The sequence below is a fragment of the Elgaria multicarinata genome, chromosome 8 (assembly GCF_023053635.1).
Source record: "Elgaria multicarinata webbii isolate HBS135686 ecotype San Diego chromosome 8, rElgMul1.1.pri, whole genome shotgun sequence".
NCBI classification, from domain to species: Eukaryota; Metazoa; Chordata; class Lepidosauria; order Squamata; family Anguidae; genus Elgaria; species Elgaria multicarinata.
Genome location: NC_086178.1, coordinates 67,997,919 through 68,017,949, shown reverse-complemented (window position 1 = coordinate 68,017,949; position 20,031 = coordinate 67,997,919). Strand labels below are relative to the sequence as shown.

The 20,031-nt window shown below is 40.2% G+C and overlaps 1 protein-coding gene across 2 annotated transcripts in view; it reads left to right on the top strand.

The window, feature by feature from the left end:
* The window catches only part of SHTN1 (shootin 1), a 118,447-nt gene that overhangs the window by 69,107 nt on the left and 29,309 nt on the right, over nucleotides 1–20,031 (top strand). Inside the window, exons 11-14 of one of the 2 annotated variants that reach the window (XM_063132709.1) lie at nucleotides 483–585; nucleotides 5,636–5,718; nucleotides 13,925–14,028; nucleotides 14,737–14,790. In XM_063132709.1, coding sequence (XP_062988779.1) covers nucleotides 483–585; nucleotides 5,636–5,718; nucleotides 13,925–14,028; nucleotides 14,737–14,790 — 344 coding nt within the window. Of the gene's footprint in view, nucleotides 1–482; nucleotides 586–5,635; nucleotides 5,719–13,921; nucleotides 14,029–14,736; nucleotides 14,791–20,031 lie in introns of both variants that reach the window. The other variant, XM_063132708.1, reaches the window with a different exon arrangement.

The window sequence follows — 20,031 nt, the reverse complement described above, 5'->3', positions numbered from 1 at the left end:
ACACTGACAGATAAAGCTTTCTCGGAAAGAAATGGCAAGTTTGGCATACAGCTTTAGTAGCCATTTTGCTTTTGGCCTTGTATTGAATAGATACCTGCTTACTTATTTTAATAAAGCAGCCAGTGAGATTGGAGATAGACAGTGATGCTTCATCCTAAAAAAAAAAAAAAAAAAAAGTCTACCCAAAAATATGCAGGCTTCTTTGGTTCTTATTGTTGTTTTTAACAAGCTGAAGTTTTTCTGCATAGGATAATTAGAAATGTTTGGCACTCTAATTGGTTCTGACAAACCGTGTAGCTGGGAAAGCACTCCAGAAAAGAAAATATCAGCCAATGTTATACCTTTCTAGATCATTGGGTATTGAATCACTTTGCATTTTAAAGGAGTTGCTTTTTTATTTTAGCAAACCTATATGTGCTTAATTCCAATATACATGAGTGAAAGACCATTTGAGCTGAAGACTCAATTCTGTCTTTGTACAGTTGATGAACTCCAAAAAAGGATACACCAGTCAGAAAACTCAATTCCACCCCCACCTCCACCTCCACCACCTCCACTTCCTCCTCCTCCTCCAAATCCAATAAGGTAAGTCCTCTGAGTAGTGCAACTTTAAGCTCTTTGCTTAGGCAGTCATATATCCTTCTCAGTCTTAAATTCATGAATATCAAGATTCACACATAGCATGGCTTTCATTAAACCCTTCAAATAAATCAGAACACATTAGCATCATTAACCAGAAAGCTAGGTTGGTTAATAAAACACTCGAATCTAGGATGAAACTAAAAAAAAAAAAAATTGTTTTTATATTTCGGGTTGGATCCAGAATCTCATGTGGACAGAAAGGCTCTGCTCATGGAAGGTGCCTCTACCTAATGGTCACCCCAGAGCTCATGCCATTCAGCAGCCTCTCCCAACCCTCCATGTAACATTTTCAAGGGGCTGGTGTAGGGAGGTAACAGCAGGGAAAGCCACTTCTGCCGGTCCAATTGCACATATTTAAACCGCGATTCCAACCTCAATATCTGACCTAACTCATGGGTGGGGCGGCTTTTTCATCCAGAAGGCTGAATTCAATTTGGGAGAATTCCAGTGGTGGGCAAATCCAAAAGCAAAGGAGGTGGGTCTGAAGACAAATGCATTGGGGGCAAATATCAGCATACCATAGCTTAAAGTTCTTACTAGCAGTAACTAAGGCTTAGGAAAGAGATTTCAACCTTTTAGAATGGGGAAAAATGCACAAAAGTCAAACTACCAGGTGCTCAGCTATTATTATTATTATTATCATCATCATTATTATTATTATTATTATTATTATTATTTATATACTGCCCCATAGCCAAAGATCTTTGGATGGTTTACAAAAGTTAAAAACAGTGAAAATTAAAAAGAAATATACAAAATTTGGAAGAAAGTGAGTGGGGATGGGAATATGGCGCTCTGGGGAACCCGGGGGGTGGGCAGAATTGGGAGTCCAGTAGGGCCAGGTTTAGCTCCCAGGCCTGAGGTTCCTGATACTTCTCCTAGCTGATAACATAGACTGTTTAACTATGGTTCAGTTCAGACAGCAGGTTTCTCAACAGTGGTTTTAGAACTTTACGGTGGAGTTTTTTCACCATTGTTGAGAAATGTGTTGTCTGGTGGACAAACTCCATGCAATGGTGGATTTTTCTTGGAAAACTCTCCACGCAGAATATCCACGATGTGTAGAGGAAAGTTCCTACACAATGGTTGTGTTGCGCATTGTGTAGCAGGCTCTGTGGAGTTTTCCGTTGCATTAAGTTGACTTTCCCAACTGGTTACAGAGTTCCCTGGCTAGAGCAGCAAAAAGTGTGAGTGCTTCTGTAGGAAAGTTGCTGGGATTGTTTTTGTTTTTGCAGCAATGGCTGATGGGATACCATTGGGAGGACCAGAGGAAGAGAGAGGGCAGAGGAACTGTCAGTCAAATGTCATGATGGATTTTACTCAACTCCATGGTAGCCCACAGTCACACAACGGTGGAGTTAAAACATGTTGCTTGGGGAGTACCCCCTAAAAACTCAACCGTTGAGTGGAGTTTTCACACTATGTTGACTAATATGCTGTCTGAACGCAGCCTATAACTTTGTAACTACAATGGATCCACAGTAAAAAGCAATTGTTAAGAAAAAATTAAATTCTTTTTCTGACTTCCTGGCAGAAAATGCAGCATGGAATCTAGTCAGCATAGTTTTGATTAACTCTGAACTAAATCCCCCTTATGCAAGACTTGGGTGTACATTTATAGGAACTTGCCTGAAAATGGAAGCAAGGACATGACCTGCTTTTAGGATATCAGGCAGGGGTGAAGCAGAGGCCAGGTGCTTAGAGAAGCATGCATGTTTGCCCCTTAGGAAGAAAGACAAGTTGGGTGTCCGGGTGAAACAAAGCTCAAATATAGGTTTACAGATTATATGTAATTTCTACAATTTAGCTTTTTGCATTGCTAACTCTTCATGACAGTCAGATAGGCAATATGGAATTAGTAGATCCCATTGCTAGTATATGGATGTTTTTGGGCTATAGCCATGGGAAATTACTGTCAAGACGATTTGAATTGATCTCTTTGCCCCAAAGCATCAAAATTATGGCAGGGGTGTCTGAGTCTACAGAATCCACATCTGTCAAAACTTGGTAATTTTTGTATTCAACACGAACCACAGTCCTTTCCTGGTCTGAAATCTAATTACAGGGTTTGTTTTTGTGGATCCCAGACTGAAAACCAATTGCAGGGTTTGTGTTAGCACCTAATGGATCTTTCTGAGATTTGAACTTCTTGTCTCATATGGGCATTTGAAAGTAATAGTTTAGATCTCAAAAGACCCTGCTTAGTCTAATTTGGTGGTGTTCCAGTATGATGAATAGTTCTTACAGAATACTCAAGAAGGCAACTACTTCTAATCACTGAGATGTAGCTTTTGATTATGAATAATGGGAAGATCTTACCTAAAATTTACTAACAAGGCTCCACAAATCTGATTGCCAGGCTAGCAGTGGTGACTGCCTCAGCTCTTCAGACTGTCCCTGTCCTTGTCAAGATCCCCAGCACAAATAACTCCTCCTCTCTCCTGAAATCTCCACAAGTTGCCAAGAACTCAGAGGATGAATGTCTTTCACTGAGAGAACAAGCTTCTCTTGATTCTTCAGTGTGCTCCAAAGCCCAATACAGAGACCAGGCTTGGCCCTCTGGATTCCTTTGTGCATGAGGCAAAGTGGGGGGCTTAATGGTGACCACAAATAATGGCTGGCTACTAAACCAAGTCAAACATCTGTAGAGCTTCATTTATCTGAAGCTCTACAGATGTTTAGTTACCAAGGTGAAGGTAATAAGATATATAACTGAAAATGGCAGTAACATTTAGTGAAAGTGTTTTGAATGCAAGCCCATGTTAAGAAGACTCACATACATGATTTTATATAGGATACCCACCAGAACTCCTGTGATTTTTTGAAATGTTTGTCTTCATAAGGAGTGCTTCCAGACTGGAGGCTCCTAGTGCTACCAATCAAAAGATTTTTGTGTGTTGAAAGAAATAAGGTGGAGGAAATGGTGGAAAAACACAGGAGGATTGGTATGATGATGACATCTGGACACCCCCAAACATTCTGTGAATGAGCCAGGACAAAAGCTTCATTTGGAATCAACTAAGCAACATTTTTCACAAATGTTGTTTACACTTGCAAGATCTTACTGATTTTTTGTACATAGTTAATTATCTCTCTGCAAGGCTGTACTTCTGTTGCAGGTTATTGTATTTATTTATAGAAAATATCTATACTGTGCTTCAGCTCTAAAAAGGTGGTCTACAACCATAAAATACTGATACAACTAAAAAGGAAAGGAAAGGAACCTCTTGTGCAAGCACTTGAGTCATTGCTGACTCCTAGAGGGATGCCTGCTTTCGCTGACGTTTTCTTGGCAGACTTTTGTAGCGGGGTGGTTTGCCATTGCCTTCCCCAGTCGCAGTTACCTTTCCCCCAGCTAGCTGGGTGCTCATTTTACCGATCTCGGAAGGATGGAAGGCTGAATCGACCTGAGCCAGCTGCCTGAGAACCAGCTTCTGCTGGGATCGAACTCAGGCTGTGGGGAGAGTTTCGGCTGCAGTAACTGCCGCTTACCACTCTGCACCACACGAAGCTCTTGCAACTAAAAAGAAAAGCCAAAATCAAACAAAGAAACATGATCATAACAAAATTTATTTATTTATTTATTACATTTATATTCTGCCTTTTCCCTCCTTAAGGAATCCAATCCTCCCCTCCTTTTTATCCTCATCACAACAACAACCCTGTGAGGTAGGTTGGGCTAAGAGTCTGTGACTGGCCCAAAGTCACCCAGTGAGCTTCCATGGCCAAGTGGTGACTAGAACCTGGATCTCCCAATTTGCAGTCCCACGCTCTAGCTACACATCACACTAAAAAATGAAAGCAATGAAGAGCAGCAAGGTGACTTCTTCACTGCCCTGCCAATGTGCTAACCTTTAGCTCAGGTTGTGGGGAGAGGGGTTATTTTGGGGGCCTCATGCAGAACAGCTAGTTTTCTTTTAAAAGGGTAAGGGACAGAAGTGTGGCTATCCCTCCCTGTCTATGACATGTGGAACAGATACTGCTTTCTCGTCGCTGGATCAGGGCTTGTGGGAGTATTGCACAAAGGATAAAATATGGAGCAACCTTTGTCTGATCGTTAATGTGGAGAACAAAAATTGGTCAATTTCAATTTAATCAGCATGCAATGTGTCACACAGGTTAGCCTTTATGCTTAAGAAGAATTCTCGCAGTTCTAAAATGTGCTTATCCTCTAAACGTTGCAGGCAGTTGTTGTTTCAAGATCACTGAATTTCTTTATTCATTTGCCTGTTATTTAACATTCTAAAAGGTGCTCAAGGCATCCTGGTATGCATACATAATAACAACTTTTTTCTTCCTTGTAGGCATTTTAAAAGCTTTTTGTGAAAAGAAAAGAAAAAAATGACAACACGTACCTCATATTTGGTCAAATATTGACTTGGCAGTGCCTGTTTAAAATTAATATCATGCTTTGTAGATTGAACGGAAAGCATAGATACTGTGAGGGTTTTTATTTTCCATTCTCATTTTGTTTGTTTACCGTAGACCTATTCTAGCAAATACATACAGTAGAAATGAAGGGACAATATAGAGGCACCCTGCTGGGAAACATTGTTCTCTAGAGAGTAATGCATCATGTTAACATTTCTAAACCTTCAATTTTTTATTGTGTGAGAAGGCTTTATTTTGTCACACATGTCACAGTGCCACGTTACCTTTTAATATTCAGATCTTGAGTGTTTTGCACTATGCCTTGTCAACAGCAATTGCAAAATAAATAATACATTGCGGGTATTTTTAGGAGGTGTGACATTTTCTGTCTCTGCCTGGCAATGTTTGAACACTCTTGTCAATAAGACAGCTAGCTGTTTTTCGGTTAACACCAGCTCTTTATACAAAACTCTTATAAATGGGCCCCAATCCTAGAAGTGCTTTCTGCCCTCACATGAATGGGACTTACAAGCAATTGTGAGCCCTAAAGCTAGTTCTGAACGTACGGGTGTTACGTTCAAGAGAAAGCTGAGTGACTGTCTCCATCTTCACTTTGTGAAAGGTCCCTTATGTCAATGATTCGTAAGAAGTCTCATCCAAACAGCAGTGTGACCAAGAAAGAAAAGGCGTCTCTGCAAGATTCAGGTACTTCACATTTTCCTGCCAGTAAAATGAATTGTTCTGTCAAAGCAGTTACATGTCTGTACCTTCTAGGTACTTCCTTTAAATAAACAAACCTTCCATTTTAAGAATCATCCCTGTTGACTGAAAATCAGGTTAGCAGAAACCAACACAGATTTTTACTGTCTGCAAATAACTGTGGTGGTGTTACCAAAAAGAGAAGTAGCAGACTTGTGTATAATGACTAAATCCCCAAAAGCAGACTTTTCTGTGCAGCTGGACCTCCCTAACATGCTTAACCTGGTTTTCTGTTCTTGATTATTATTCTCAGTGTTGCTGCTGCCTGCTTATGAATTATGATATAATGAAAGGCCTGGTTCCGAACCTCCACCTCTCCATGCCAACTTTGTGTTCCAGTAGAACATAGGAACCCTGATTGGAAGCATAGTTAATGTGGGGTCCACAAAGCAGGACCCATGGGCACCATGACACCGCCATATGCCGGTCATGGTGTCCACCAGGCTATCCGCTCTCCTCCACACCAGATCACTTGCCTTTTAAAAAAATGACTAAAATAGAAAACGGAGAAGATGGGGTCGTGCAGAGGGGGAAACAGCAAGACAGAGAGGGTTTGGGGGCTGTTATCCTGAGGAAAAGGTGGTGTGTTTGTGTTAGGGTGGCGATCCAGGAGAGAGAAGAGCATGTGTGTCCATTTAGATGGTGATGCGGGGGAAAGAGAAAAAGATAACTGAGTGGGGGTGAATCGGCTGACACACACACAGAGAAAGAGTTTGCCTTCTGTAAAATGGATTTCTGTTGGATTAGAAAACTCTGGGTTCCAAGGAGTAGTTTTGCGTTTGGAGCTCAGAGTCCTCCTGTGCCTTTTACTCAGGTTCCTGGGCAAGTTACTTGTCTCTCAGCATCATCAGTTTGCCTACTGTGAAATGATTGAGATTGGCCTTGCCCACCATGACAGCCCTTTTCTAAATGGTCATGTCCCCATCACCACATGGCAGCCTTTTTGAGACAGCACCCACAACACTTCCTCCAAAACCCAAATGTGCCCGTGGGCCCAAAATGTTTGGGTCTCCTTAGGCACACAACTCAAATTACTCTGACAATTATTTTTACATTTGTGTTAATGAAAAGAAATCTCTATGCTACAGTATCCACAAAATGCCCTGGATGACCTTGGACCAGGGTGGGGGAAGAAATATATACAGTGCCTTGAATTCTTTAGAGAAAAGGCAGGCTGCCTATTCGCTACTAGGCCAGGTTTAAGGTTCTAGTACTAGTGTACAAAGCCCTAAACCAGTTGGGACGAGGACCCCTGAGAGAGCACCTTCTCCTTACCAACCTGCCTGGTCACTGAGGACATCTAAGGCATGCTCCTGGTGGTTCCACATGGACCTATGGTTTGATTGGAGTCCGCCTGGAGAAGAGCCTTCAGTGTGATGGCCCCTTTTCCTATGGAATTCCGTGCCTTTGGAAGTCAGGCAGGCACTAACATTATATTATTATTATTATTATTATTATTATTATTATTATTAATAATAATAATAATAATAATAATAATATGTTTATTTCTTACCTTCCTCTCTCTCTGGATCGAGGCAGAGAACAACATCAAACATAAAATACTATAAAATATATAAAACTTATGAAAAACATATAAAATTAATATATTATTAAAATAACAGCCAGACATTTTAAAATTCAACTGGATAGGCCTGCCGGAAGAGATCAGTTTATAGCTTTTTTAAATTCAGAAAATTTTTTAAGTTGGCAAATCTCTCCCGGCAGGCCATTCCACAGTCTGGAAGTGGCAGAAGAGAAGGTCTTCTGAGTAATGGTCATCAGCCTAGTTTTCACTGAGTGAAGTACATTCTTCCCAGAGGACCTGAGTGTGTGGGGCAAATTGAATGGGAGAAGGCAATCCTGTAGGTAACCTGGATCCAAACCATATAGGGGTTTAAAGGCAATAACCAACAGTTTATACTTCACCCAGAAATTTTCTGTGCCTCCTGAAAACGTCGTTCTAGGGAGCTTTCTCCCCATGGAGATTCCTCATCAGAGGATGAGCCTGAGCTTTCAGAGCCAGATGTCCCCAGAGAATAGGTTGCTTCAGAAGACCCAACACTACCCAAGACAATCCTGGGCCCTCAGAGGTGATGCCTTCAGATCTGTCTCCTCGAGAAGCAGAGACCTCAGCTTTTGAGCTGGAGGGGGATGCTGAGCCATCACGTAGTCCTTGAGAACACTGATGCCTTAAAATTCAGGCTCACATGGTGGCCAGGAAAAAGACTTACACTTCTTGAAGAGGGCTTCTCGTGAGTAAAGGACTCCTTGAGAGTAGGGCCCTCCTTGCGAGGAGAACTTCTTACCCAAGCCACTAATGTGGTGCAGCTGAGTCCTAAGTGGGTCTTTGGAAATGCCAACATGTAAGCTTCCAGTGAAGACTTCGTAGTTGCTGGAACAACACCTTGCCTCAGTTCCTAGTGTCTTGAACACTTTGGGTTTCTACTAGACTCTCATGTTTGGACAGTTTTTGTATTGAACTGTTTACCTGGGTTTGGGCCTTGCCTATGCCTTCTCTTGGAATTATTGTTCTTGACTGGTAATACTATCCTCTTGACCTCTGCCTGCTTGCAGACTTCTCCTGCTTTGAACCACCCTCTTGCTGGACTGAAACAACCATGCTTGACCTTTGCTTGTCTGCTGACTAGCTATCACATTAGGCCTATGTTGAACCTGACTCAGTCATAGCAGGACATCAGTCTACTTCAGGGGTGGGCTGTCTTTGGGAGGTCTGGGGCCATTTGCACTTCTGGATTCTCCCACCCCTGTGGGCTGCAAGTCTGCTGGTTAACCTGAAGATTTTTTTAAAAAAATGGGGGGTGGAGGGGAATGGTATCTGCAGTGTTATGCAGTGCCTAAATGCTCAAATTTAACTTGTTGACAAGCTAGTTTTGACTCATTTAGAGCTCCATAGGAGCTTGTTTGCAAGCTGTAGCCCCTTGGTGCTACAGACACCATTTTTTCCTAAAAAATTTTTTTAAAAAAATTTCCGGGGGCAGCAGGGCCCACATGCAGTAAATAGGCCATGTGTTGATCTATTTGAATGTATTGGGAAACCTGCATAGATTTGTGCTGTTCACAGTTTTTGTTTGAGCAGAGCATGTTTTTGGTTTAATTAGTAGATTTTAGCAGCTCTGTCCTTGTTTAACTTGCACAATAAATTGCTAGGTCTGTAAATTTATTCTTCTCAATCGTCATTAACGACTTAAAATTCATGCTTCCTATTCTTCACAGACAAATAGGCTTTTAGGTTTACACAGATGGTCTGTTTAAAGCCTAACTTTAAATAGGGCACAATATATTTATTGATTTGATTTTTACCCCACCTTTCTGCCAAAACACACACAAAAAGACGAACTCAAGGTGGCTTACACGCAGAATTAAAATGGATTAAATTTTACAATATAAAATAATAAAACAAATAAGTAAAATATAATATAAATTTTAAAATAGAGACCATATTAGGCAATGTTTTTGGTTTGTGGGCGCATTTGGCAGTTTGAGAAACTTGCTGCCTTGGCCCCAAAGTCAGAGTACAATGCAGAGACGGGGTCCAAGCCCAAACACACTGAACTATTCTTTTGAACCCACAGTTTTCAGCATCAACAGAAGCCTATTTCACAGCAATCCTAGTTGCTGGTAAGAAAATGTGTTAGTTAAAAAAAAGAGTGGGGTGGGGCAGAGCATCTTGGTGGACAAGAAAGGTGTTCGGGGGCAGATTGGTGCCCACTGGCACCATGTTAACTACCCCAGATATAGGCTAATGCTTTTCTGCAAATCTATATAAATAAAAATGTAAATGTTCGTTCGAAACAGACGTTATATCTCCGAAAGTTCTTCACCGATTGCTTTGAAATTTTGACACAACATTGCATTTGAATATGCGAGCGTTGTTATGTAACTATGTTCTATATGGGGACAAAAGTTTGTCTTAAAATCGAAGAAATAGGCCTCCTCAAAACCAGTCCTGCTGATCATTGTGACATCACCAACCAGTAGGCCAATCCACTGCCTCTGCCTTCTCTCTTATTTGCATGTTCTCTCACAATTGGCTGAGTGAATATAGATGTCACACCTGTGACAGTTACACGTTCTGAAGAAAGGTAACTGCCTCCTCACCATAAAAACATCGTTTTTTAAAAACCAAACAATTTGCTTTACTTCATCCAAATAATGCCTCACAGAAGATCACACTTAGGTCGTTGTACTCGCAGAGCAGAAGCACTGTGACGAGAAATTGCAAATCAGACTGAGGAAGAACGGGCATCAGCAAACGAGAAAAAAAGAAAAAGAATGCCTCAAATACATGCCAAGGAACCAGCCAAGCAACGTTCAGCCAGACTTGAGGATGCACGATTGCGAGCATGGCAATCGCGTTCTACAGCTTCAGATCGAGTCGACGGACAACCTGGCATATTCAAAGAAACAACGATAGGCAGACTGTACACCTTGCATCCCAATCAAGATGAATGCTTCTTTCTTCACATGCTGTTGGTAAATGTGCCCGGTCCAACATCTGAGAATTGTCAACGGCGTTACACATGTCACTTTCCGCAGTGCATGTCAAGCTCTGAATTTATTGGAGAACGACCGACACTGGGATGTGTGCATTAATGACGCGTGCAACATGTCACATCCAAATCAAATTCGCGCATTGTTTGCAATCATATTGACCGCCTGCTCTCCTTCATCTCCAACAGAGTTATGGGAGAAATATAAATCAGACATGACTGAAGATATTCTCCGTCAAATACGCAAAGAAAATTCAAATATAAACATGGATTTCACACCAGAAATCTACAACGAAGCGTTGATAATGATTGAAGATTTGTGCTTAGAAATCGCAAACAAAGTTCTCAATCAATTGGGAATGCCATCACCGAATCGAACTGTTGCTGCTTCATTCGATGTAGAATTGCGTCGTGAACAAAATTACAACACGGATGATCTTTTGTCGTATGTGCAATCAAATATTCCTAAACTAACGCTTGAGCAAAAACGCATTTACGATCAAATAATGAAAACCATCAATAACGGGATTGGAGAAATCTTCTTCTTAGATGCGCCAGGAGGAACTGGTAAAACGTTCCTAATTAGATTGATTCTGGCAGCAATTCGATCCCAAAATGACATAGCCTTAGCTCTTGCATCGTCCGGAATAGCTGCGACATTGCTACCTGGTGGAAGAACTGCTCATTCCGCTTTGAAATTGCCATTAAACATACAATTCATTGAAACTCCCACGTGCAACATTTCCATAGCATCCGGCATGGGAAAAATATTACAAAAATGCAAACTTATTGTTTGGGATGAATGCACAATGGCACACAAAAAATCACTCGAGGCTCTTGATAGATCATTGCAAGATTTGCGTGGAAACATCAGACCATTTGGGAACACATTAATATTGCTTGCAGGAGATTTCAGGCAAACATTACCTGTAATTCCTCGATCGACACCAGCGGACGAAATAAATGCTTGCCTGAAATACTCTACTTTGTGGCGACACGTAAAGACGTTAAAATTAACTACAAATATGCGTGTCCAGCTGCAAAACAATCAATCAGCTGAGATATTCTCACGTCAATTGCTGGAAATTGGGAACGGAAAGGTGCCGGTAGATCTGACCTCAGGACGAATTTTATTACCTCATAACTTCTGTAATTTAGTGACGTCAAAAGAAGAATTGGTTGAAAAAGTATTTCCAAATATTCAAACCAATTATAAGAATCACGATTGGCTGAGTGAACGAGCTATTCTTGCGGCCAAGAACAAAAACGTCTACGAACTTAACAATATTATTCAATCTAACATTCAAAGCGAGGCAGTCACATACAAGTCCATCGACACTGTTGTGGAAGCAGATGAAGCGGTTAATTATCCAACAGAATTTTTGAATTCACTCGATCTGCCAGGGATGCCACCGCACGTACTGCAATTGAAAATTGGCATGCCAATTATCATGTTGCGAAATATCAACCAGCCAAAACTTTGCAACGGCACACGGCTTGCAGTAAAAAAATTACTGAGCAACGTCGTAGAAGCAACAATCTTGACAGGACCTTTCAAAGGTGAAGATGTCCTCATTCCTCGCATTCCTATGATTCCAACAGATATGCCATTTCAATTTAAGAGATTGCAATTCCCAATTCGATTGGCGTTTGCAATCACCATCAACAAAGCTCAGGGCCAATCTTTAGAATTGTGCGGTTTAGATCTAGACACAGATTGCTTCTCACATGGACAATTATATGTTGTGTGTTCTAGAGTCGGCAAACCAGACAATCTCTATATCTACACAGACAATGGAACAACTAAAAATATTGTATATCCACAAGCATTGTGAAATTAAACATATTAGAAACATCCACTTTGTCTTTTCTTTCTTTTCAATTTAACCAGACTGAGCCACAGCAACGCGTGGCAGGGTACAGCTAGTGACTAATAAAATGCTATTCTAAATAGCATAACCCAGAATTTCATATGCTCCATATAATAAGTTGTCATGATCTTATTCAATGTCTCTATTCACCTCTCTTAGAATATCAATATGTTCATATGAAGTTTTTGCATTTTTTTGGGAAGGAACTTTTAGTTTCATTTCAGGCATGAACATTTTTCATGTCAGGGACATGTTTTAATAATTCTTTATCTTGTATTTCTAATGTGCAAAACACTTGATGATCACTATCATATTCTTCCTCATAACAGTCTTGTTGAGGATGTTGTTTACATTTTACAACTGTGGATCTGAAGTGTTATTTCTCAAAGCTAACTACTGAGTCCATTGGTAGGTTGTCAAAGGCTTTATCCCCTTGATAGCACTCTGTCTTGAATATTTAGGGCCTTTTGTTCTCCTTGCACAGCTCAAGGTCATGTTATACTATTTAATACTTGCAACCCTTTATATTTAACAAGATATACATAATATCACAGCCTTGCACTCTGTATTAATTAGTTTGGTATATCTCACTGACAGTGTCTACTTGCAGACACTGAGGTGGATTAGACTACACCTCACTCATAAACATACACTAGATAGAGGAAAAATTCCACTCTTTTAATTTCACTTTAACTACCGTGATCATAGTAGTTAAAGGTATGGGGAGCTGATCAGTCTTTAAAATTCCCTACAGGGTTTACCACAATCTGTGAAATTAACCAGAAATCCAATATAGATTAGTATATTTCACAGTTATAGCGTGGTGTGCTTCCCAATTGTAGGATTTCTCTTGAAATGTAACATGAACATCTTCTGGAAGCACTGGAAGATCTACCTATTGAGACTGGCTTTTGGTGGCTAAAGACTGATGTAGATTGGGTGGGGAGGTTAAGCCGGTATTTTCATTTTGTTTGGATTTTGTTGGAGGGGAGTATTTAATATTATCTATGTTGACTGTTTATTTTTATGGGTATTTATTTATTTATTTATTTTTGGAAGTGCCGAACCACATGTGTGACTTTAGACATATAAGAAATAGGGACACTCTTCATAAGATCAATTTAGCAAGCATGTTTATGCATAATTGAATATAGGCTCATATTACTTTCTTCCCAGCTTCATCCTTATCCTCATTCATTTGACCAGCTCTATTGGATACATTTCCCAGAGTGGCATATAAATGTGAATTGGGCATTCCAAAATTGCCTTTGGATAACTCCTGATTTAACTGGTTAAATTGGGATTATATCAGGATGAACAAAAGTTTCTAAGATCCTGCATATTTATCCAATATAAGGACCATGTGAAATAATGCAAACAACATTAATTGCAATTGTAAGCCACGTAGGGCAGCACATGTCAGTGGTGTTTGAATATTAATAACATTGATGATATAATCATGATGATTACTTACTACTACTACCACCACCATTTCCCTTCCAACTTGGTGGTTCTGCATTCCTCTTTTAACACTCCTGTGATGCATTTTGGGGATCAATGATCTAGGGAGCATACGTAGTTGTTCAGCACTATGATGGCATGAGTCAGGAAGGTTGGCTTCTTTCTTTTATTTTTTACCCCTGACTCTTGTTTTCACCAACTTTCAGTAAAGGGAAAGCAAAGGCAACTTATACAAGGAAGTAGTAAACTCTCTTAACAGGAACATTCACTCTTTTTAATTTGACTTTTTTATTTGTTGGAAACAAGGAGAAGTAACAGATCTGAAGAGACAAGCAGTGGAAGAAATGATGGATAGAATCAAAAAGGGAGTTCACCTTCGACCTGTTAATCAGACCAGCCGTTCTAAGACAAAGGTTTGTAGTTAGAGCTTGCCATCTGATATGGATTTGAGTTGGCACAAGCTTTGAGGTGGAATTTGGAGAACTTCACCCAGCTGGAGTTTTTCTAATTCATGCATCCCTACTATATACTGATCATGACCTTGATCATTTATGTGGGAGGTCAAGGAGACTAACTGGAGGCCTGATAGGGCAATCTATGACTTCTCGGTTTGGAGGAAAGGAATGGTGGGGGTGAGGTGGGGGACTCCCTTCCCCAACTATCTCAAAAGGCTCTTTTCAGACTATCCCATACAAATTAGCCACAGGCTGACTAGAGGAAAGGAAATTGTTTATATTAAGATGGGACAAAGGGAGGGAGCAGCCTGCGTTCACTCCAGCCTGTATTGCTACAGTTAATGGAGTTTTATATATATAAGCTAGAAGACCACCCACTCCCCATCTTCCCCTCCCCCTTTTTAGCAAAGATATTGCAGGCAGATAACAAAAGAGCTTTTTTCTTCTTTTTATCCCGCAAACCACTTTGCACTATTAACATTCATCCCGTACATATTACTCCAATCTAATCTAATGTACTTCAAAACAAAGACTTTGTTGTGGAATCCCACAGTTTATCATCTCCCTTCCTAAGAATGTGGATTTCTTCTTGCATGCTCTTGAATGCTTTATTCAGCATCTGCAAAACCAGATTATTCAGATGAGGGTTTTGTTTTTTAATTACAGCCAGAAGTGCCCAAGACGTCTGAGAGTGCAATGAAAGAGCTAAAGGGAATTCTGGTAAGAAAAAATCCTCTGCTAGTCCTCTTTTCCTTGCACCTTTGGTAAAAAGTAGCCTATGGCATTGAAGATGGATGGATGTAGGCAGGCAGACATTGAGAACATACTTCTGTTTTGTTTTGCTTTAAATTTTGTGAGCTCATGTGAACTCTTACAGGATAGAGAGTAACTACCTTCTTTGCTTCCAAAGATCTCAACCAAATACTTGGATTGAGTCTAAGTACCTGCTGTAATGGCTCTTACTCGCTCCTTGCATTTTTCTCTGTTAGAACTAAAAACAGCACTTTATAAAACCAACTTCTGGTGATTTTGCAAGGCTAGTCATTAGCACAGTGAGACAGGAAAAATAGCGTTGGGAGGCGTATAGCTAAATACTTATATGCATATTGTTACTGTGCTAATTATGCATTTCATGTAGGCCTCCGTATAATTGTTGTAAACAAAGTGATATTAATTTGTTCCATTTCAAGCTTGATGTAAAATAGCTTACTTTATTTGCTTTGCTACTAGATCTGTAGCATGAGCACAATAGCAAGGAGTTACTTGTTAATAATATGACTGCTCTGTTAAATTCAGAATACTAACAAAATGCAGCATTTAATTTAATTGAAGGAAACATTGGGAATTAAATGCTGTTTTGCTGAAGTCTTTAAAGATGTGCCAATTTTAAGAACTATGTGCTGCAGTTTTCATTTTCTTCCTGTGTGAACATAATTCAGGAGTTAGATGTATAGACTAGGAAAACCCTTTTTGTGTTATCCCTGCACCTTCCATCAGGAAGGAGACATATTCTAAAAGGGGATGGGGTTTGAAAGTCATAACATCATGGAATCATCAAAGACTTAGACTTTGTCAGGAATTGTGGTTATCCTGAGTTCTACAACCAGTGAAAGTTGTAGGAGCCAAGCTAACATTTCTACTTTTGATCACTCTCAACATATTCCCACTTTCTCATAGACTGTGCTATTTATTTATTTAATTTGTACACTAGCCAGTTGGCAAATGCACTTGGGGTGGTTTATTATCATCATCATCAACAACAACAATGACAATAGCTTATTTGTATGCCACTTTTCCATGGCAAAACGATGCTCAAAGCGGTTTACAACAATATCGAGAAAATTGACACAAAACAACAACAATAAAATAACCATAAATAAAGAAATACTACAACGATACGTATCAAAACAATACAGTATTAAACATTACATTTAAAAATATTAAAAACATTGTGGAGCCACAGCAAAATTAACAAAGCAACAGATTAAAGATTAAATGCTGCTTAAAGAGGAAAGTCTTAAATTTGCACCTAAATATATACTGTAAAGACGGAACTCCCTGGGAAGGGCATTTGATGGATGGGAGGGGCCACTACAGAGAAGGCTCTGGTAGCCACCCATTATACCATTGTGGGCTGTGGTACCCACAGAAGAGTCACTGAAAACAATTTTAGCAATCGAGCAGGAACATATGAGTGAAAGTGTTCCTTTAGTTAGACTGGTCCTAAGTCATTTAGGACTTTAAAGGTAAGCACTAAACTTTACTCAGGCCCAGAAACTGACCAGTGCATTTGATGGAGTACTGCAGTAGTATGTTCAATACTGCCAGCCTTAGTAAGCAGCCTCACTGCTGTATTCTGCATTAACTCAAGTTTTTGGACCATCGTCAGAGGTGGTCCCATATATAAAGCATTGCAGTAACCCAGGTGGGAGGTGACTAGAACTACATTCCCAGATTTCCTTGTGTGTAGGCAAGAGGGAGGGACAGCTGGTGGCTGGGATGAAACACCTTAATCAGAAACATTGATTCGAGAGACAGTGAGTGTCAGTGCTTACTGTAAATGTCTAGTTCACACACAACACATACCATAATATAGCTGTGGCAATAGATAATTCATGACTGTGATGGAAAAGGCAGGAAAAATAAAGGTTGAAAGTGACCTTGTTTATTTTATTTATTTACTTATTACATTTTTATCCAACCAGTAACAAATGGTCTGTAGGCAGATTCTACAACCTAATTAAGAACTCAGCACAGGAATAAAATATATAAAACCAGCCATAAAATCTAAAAAATGAAACTCTGAAAAGGAAGTTCTTCGCCTGGCGCTCTGTGTCTTGTTGCCACCTCCTGACTTCTTTTGGCGGGGTACCTAGAAGAGGGCCTCTGAATATTACCTGATAGTCTGAGCAGGCACATATGGAACAAGATATTCATTTAAATATTTTGGGCCCAAGCTGTTTAGGAGTTTAAATGTCAACACCAACACTTTTAATTAGGACCAGAAAGGGAGTAGAGGTGATGAAGCACTGCATCACATGATCATATCAACCAGGCTCTGTTAGTAGCCTAGCAGCTCTGTTCCGAATGAACTGAAGTCTTTGAGCCATCTTCATAGGTAGCTCCATGTACAATGTATTGTAGTTATCCAACCGTGAGGTTACCAGAACATGGATAGCTTCACCAGGCTATCTCTGTCCAAATAGGGTTGCAGCTGGTATATCAACCTAAGCTGTTCAAAGGCTCTCCCAGCCACCAACCCACCTGAGCTTCAAGTGACAGATGAACCCAGGAACACCATCATGTTGCACACCTGATCTTTCAAAGGGAGTACAACCCCCTCTAGAACAAGTTGAACCACCTGCCAACAGTACTTTTGTCCTGTCTGGATTGAGCTTCGGTTTATTAGCCTTTATCCAGTCTATTACCCTGTTCAAGCACTGATTCAGGACATCTGTAGGCTCACTTGTGTTAGATGAAAAGGAGAGGTAAAGCTGAGAGCCAGTGTGGTGTAGCGGCTAGAGCGTTGGACTGGGAGTCTGGAGATCCAGGTTCTAGTCCCCATGCGGCCATGGAAGCTCACTGGGTGGCTTTGGGCCAGTCACAGACTCTCAGCCCAACCTACCTCACAGAGTTGTAGTGAGGATAAAATGGAGAGGAGGATTATGTACGCCATCTTGAGTTCCCTGGAGGAAAAAAGGTGGGATATAAATGCAATAAATAAATAAATAAATAAATAATAAAGCTGGTTATCATCAGCACATTGGTTACACTACAGCCCCCATCTCCAGGTAACCTCTCCTAGTGGTTTCATGTAGATATTGAATACAACGGTGGATAAAGCTTATTTATTTATTTATTTATTACATTTTTATACCGCCCAATAGCCGAAGCTCTCTGGGCGGTTCACAAAAATTAAAACCACAGTAAAACACCCAACAGGTTAGCCCTGTGACATAGCCCTGTGACATAATTAACATGGAACAGAGCAGTAATTCCCCAGTACTTACCTTCTGGAAATGGCCATCTGAGTAGGAACAGAGCTTCTGTAAAATGCTTTCCCCAACTTCCAATGCACACAACTGATCTAGAAGGATACCATGGTTGATGGTATTGAAAGGTGATGAAAATTCCAAGAGAACCAACAGAGTCACACTCCCCATATCTCCCTCTCAGCAAAGATAATCCTGCAGGGCTGTCAAGGCCATTTCTGTTCCAAAACGGAGTTGTTTTGGTTTTGAAATGGATCTAGAAAATCAGTGTCATCCAAGAATGCTTAGAGTTGACCGACAACCACCAGCTTTAGCGCCTTGCCAATGAAGGAGATGTTAACAGCTGGCCTGTCGTTTGCCTCCACTTCTGCATCCAGGTCAGGTTTCTTCAGGAGCATCCAAACTACCCCCTCTTTCAAAGATGCTTTGTATCACTCCCTGTCTTGAGGAGGTATTTATGACCTAGTGGATCTAACAGGCCATTCCCTCCTTATTAAATGTTACAAGTCAAGATGGGCAAGGGTCCAAGTGTACAAGTGTCAGTCGAACTCATCCAAGCAACTTGTTTGCATCCTCATGTCTCTACAACTGAAACTCATCCAGAAACGGTGCTCTGGATACCTCTGTTAATAGTGGAGTCCATGCTGTATATGGATGATTTTACATTCAAAGTGTCTTGCAAATTTATCACAGCAAGCCAGCAAGGGTGTGTCCAGTCCCCTTTGAGGGTCAGATTGTAATAATTCCTTTACCACCTAAAACAGCTCAGCTGTGTGACACTTTATTTATAAAATGTTATAGCAGTGTTGGTTCATTAGAATAAAAATAAGCAAAATGTGGACAGTATGTTTATTATAAGTTGCAAAACAGTCAACAAGATTTGTAGGAATTTCTTTTATGTTAAAACAAACATAGTAAAGGGAAGTGGGAGAGAATAGGGCACAATAGTAAAACCTCAGCGTGGGGCATGGTTTTCTACATATCGGAAATGTAGAAAATACAATTTTAGAATTCAAATAGGCCTTGTGTAAGATGAATCATAATAGCTCCCATTTTTAGATGCTGAAAGAGAAGGCTTTTGAAACCCACCCAGTCAATTGATATAATGGGAGGAGCTGGGATTAGTCCCCCCTCTCCTCACGCCAAGAATTCAAGTAAAGGGATGTCTGTAGGAAAGGAAACCCTATATTAAATGTCTTGGTGTCACAATAACCTTATTGTAGACTAAGGCCTGGAAGGAAGCCCCATTGAACTTACTGGACATGTATAGGATTGCATTGTAATTGATTTCAAACTCTTCATTTTGAAAGAATATCACTGTAGAACTGGTTAGGCAACACCTGTTCTGCAACACAGAGGGCAAATTTGGGCCAATGCATCAGTGACACAGTGGCATTTCTTTTTACCTCACATTAACCTTGTGACATAAGTTAAGCTAAGAAATAATGACTTGCACCAGACCATCCAGTGAGCTTCGTACTGAGTGGGGCTTTGAAATATTGGTATTGAGGGTGGGGATTATCCAAGCCCAATATTCTACCACAGTGGCGCTTGAAAATGGTGACTGCCTTGGTTGTAAGTGTATCTGTCCATCTTGAAAATCTTCTGAGAGGAGGTTAGGATTACCGACATGAACAACAACAATTCTATGAATCAGTCTTTAGCACTAGGCCTTGTGGCATTAGGCTGGTTTCCATTATTAAAGTTCTTGAGAGCTGATATATTTATTTCAAGCCATTCTACCCTACCTTTAAGTAAAATAATTTCCAAAGCAGCTAACAGCAGAAATTAAAACAACCAATTTAAAATAAACACAACAATTAAAAACTATTAAAATAGAAGCAAGAGAAAACCAGCAATAGAACTATCAATACCAAACCACCAATAAAATTATAAAAAACATAAAAGCTTCTACAAAAACATTCAGGACAATAAAGTAGTTTCATGTAACATATAAAAGCTAATAAAT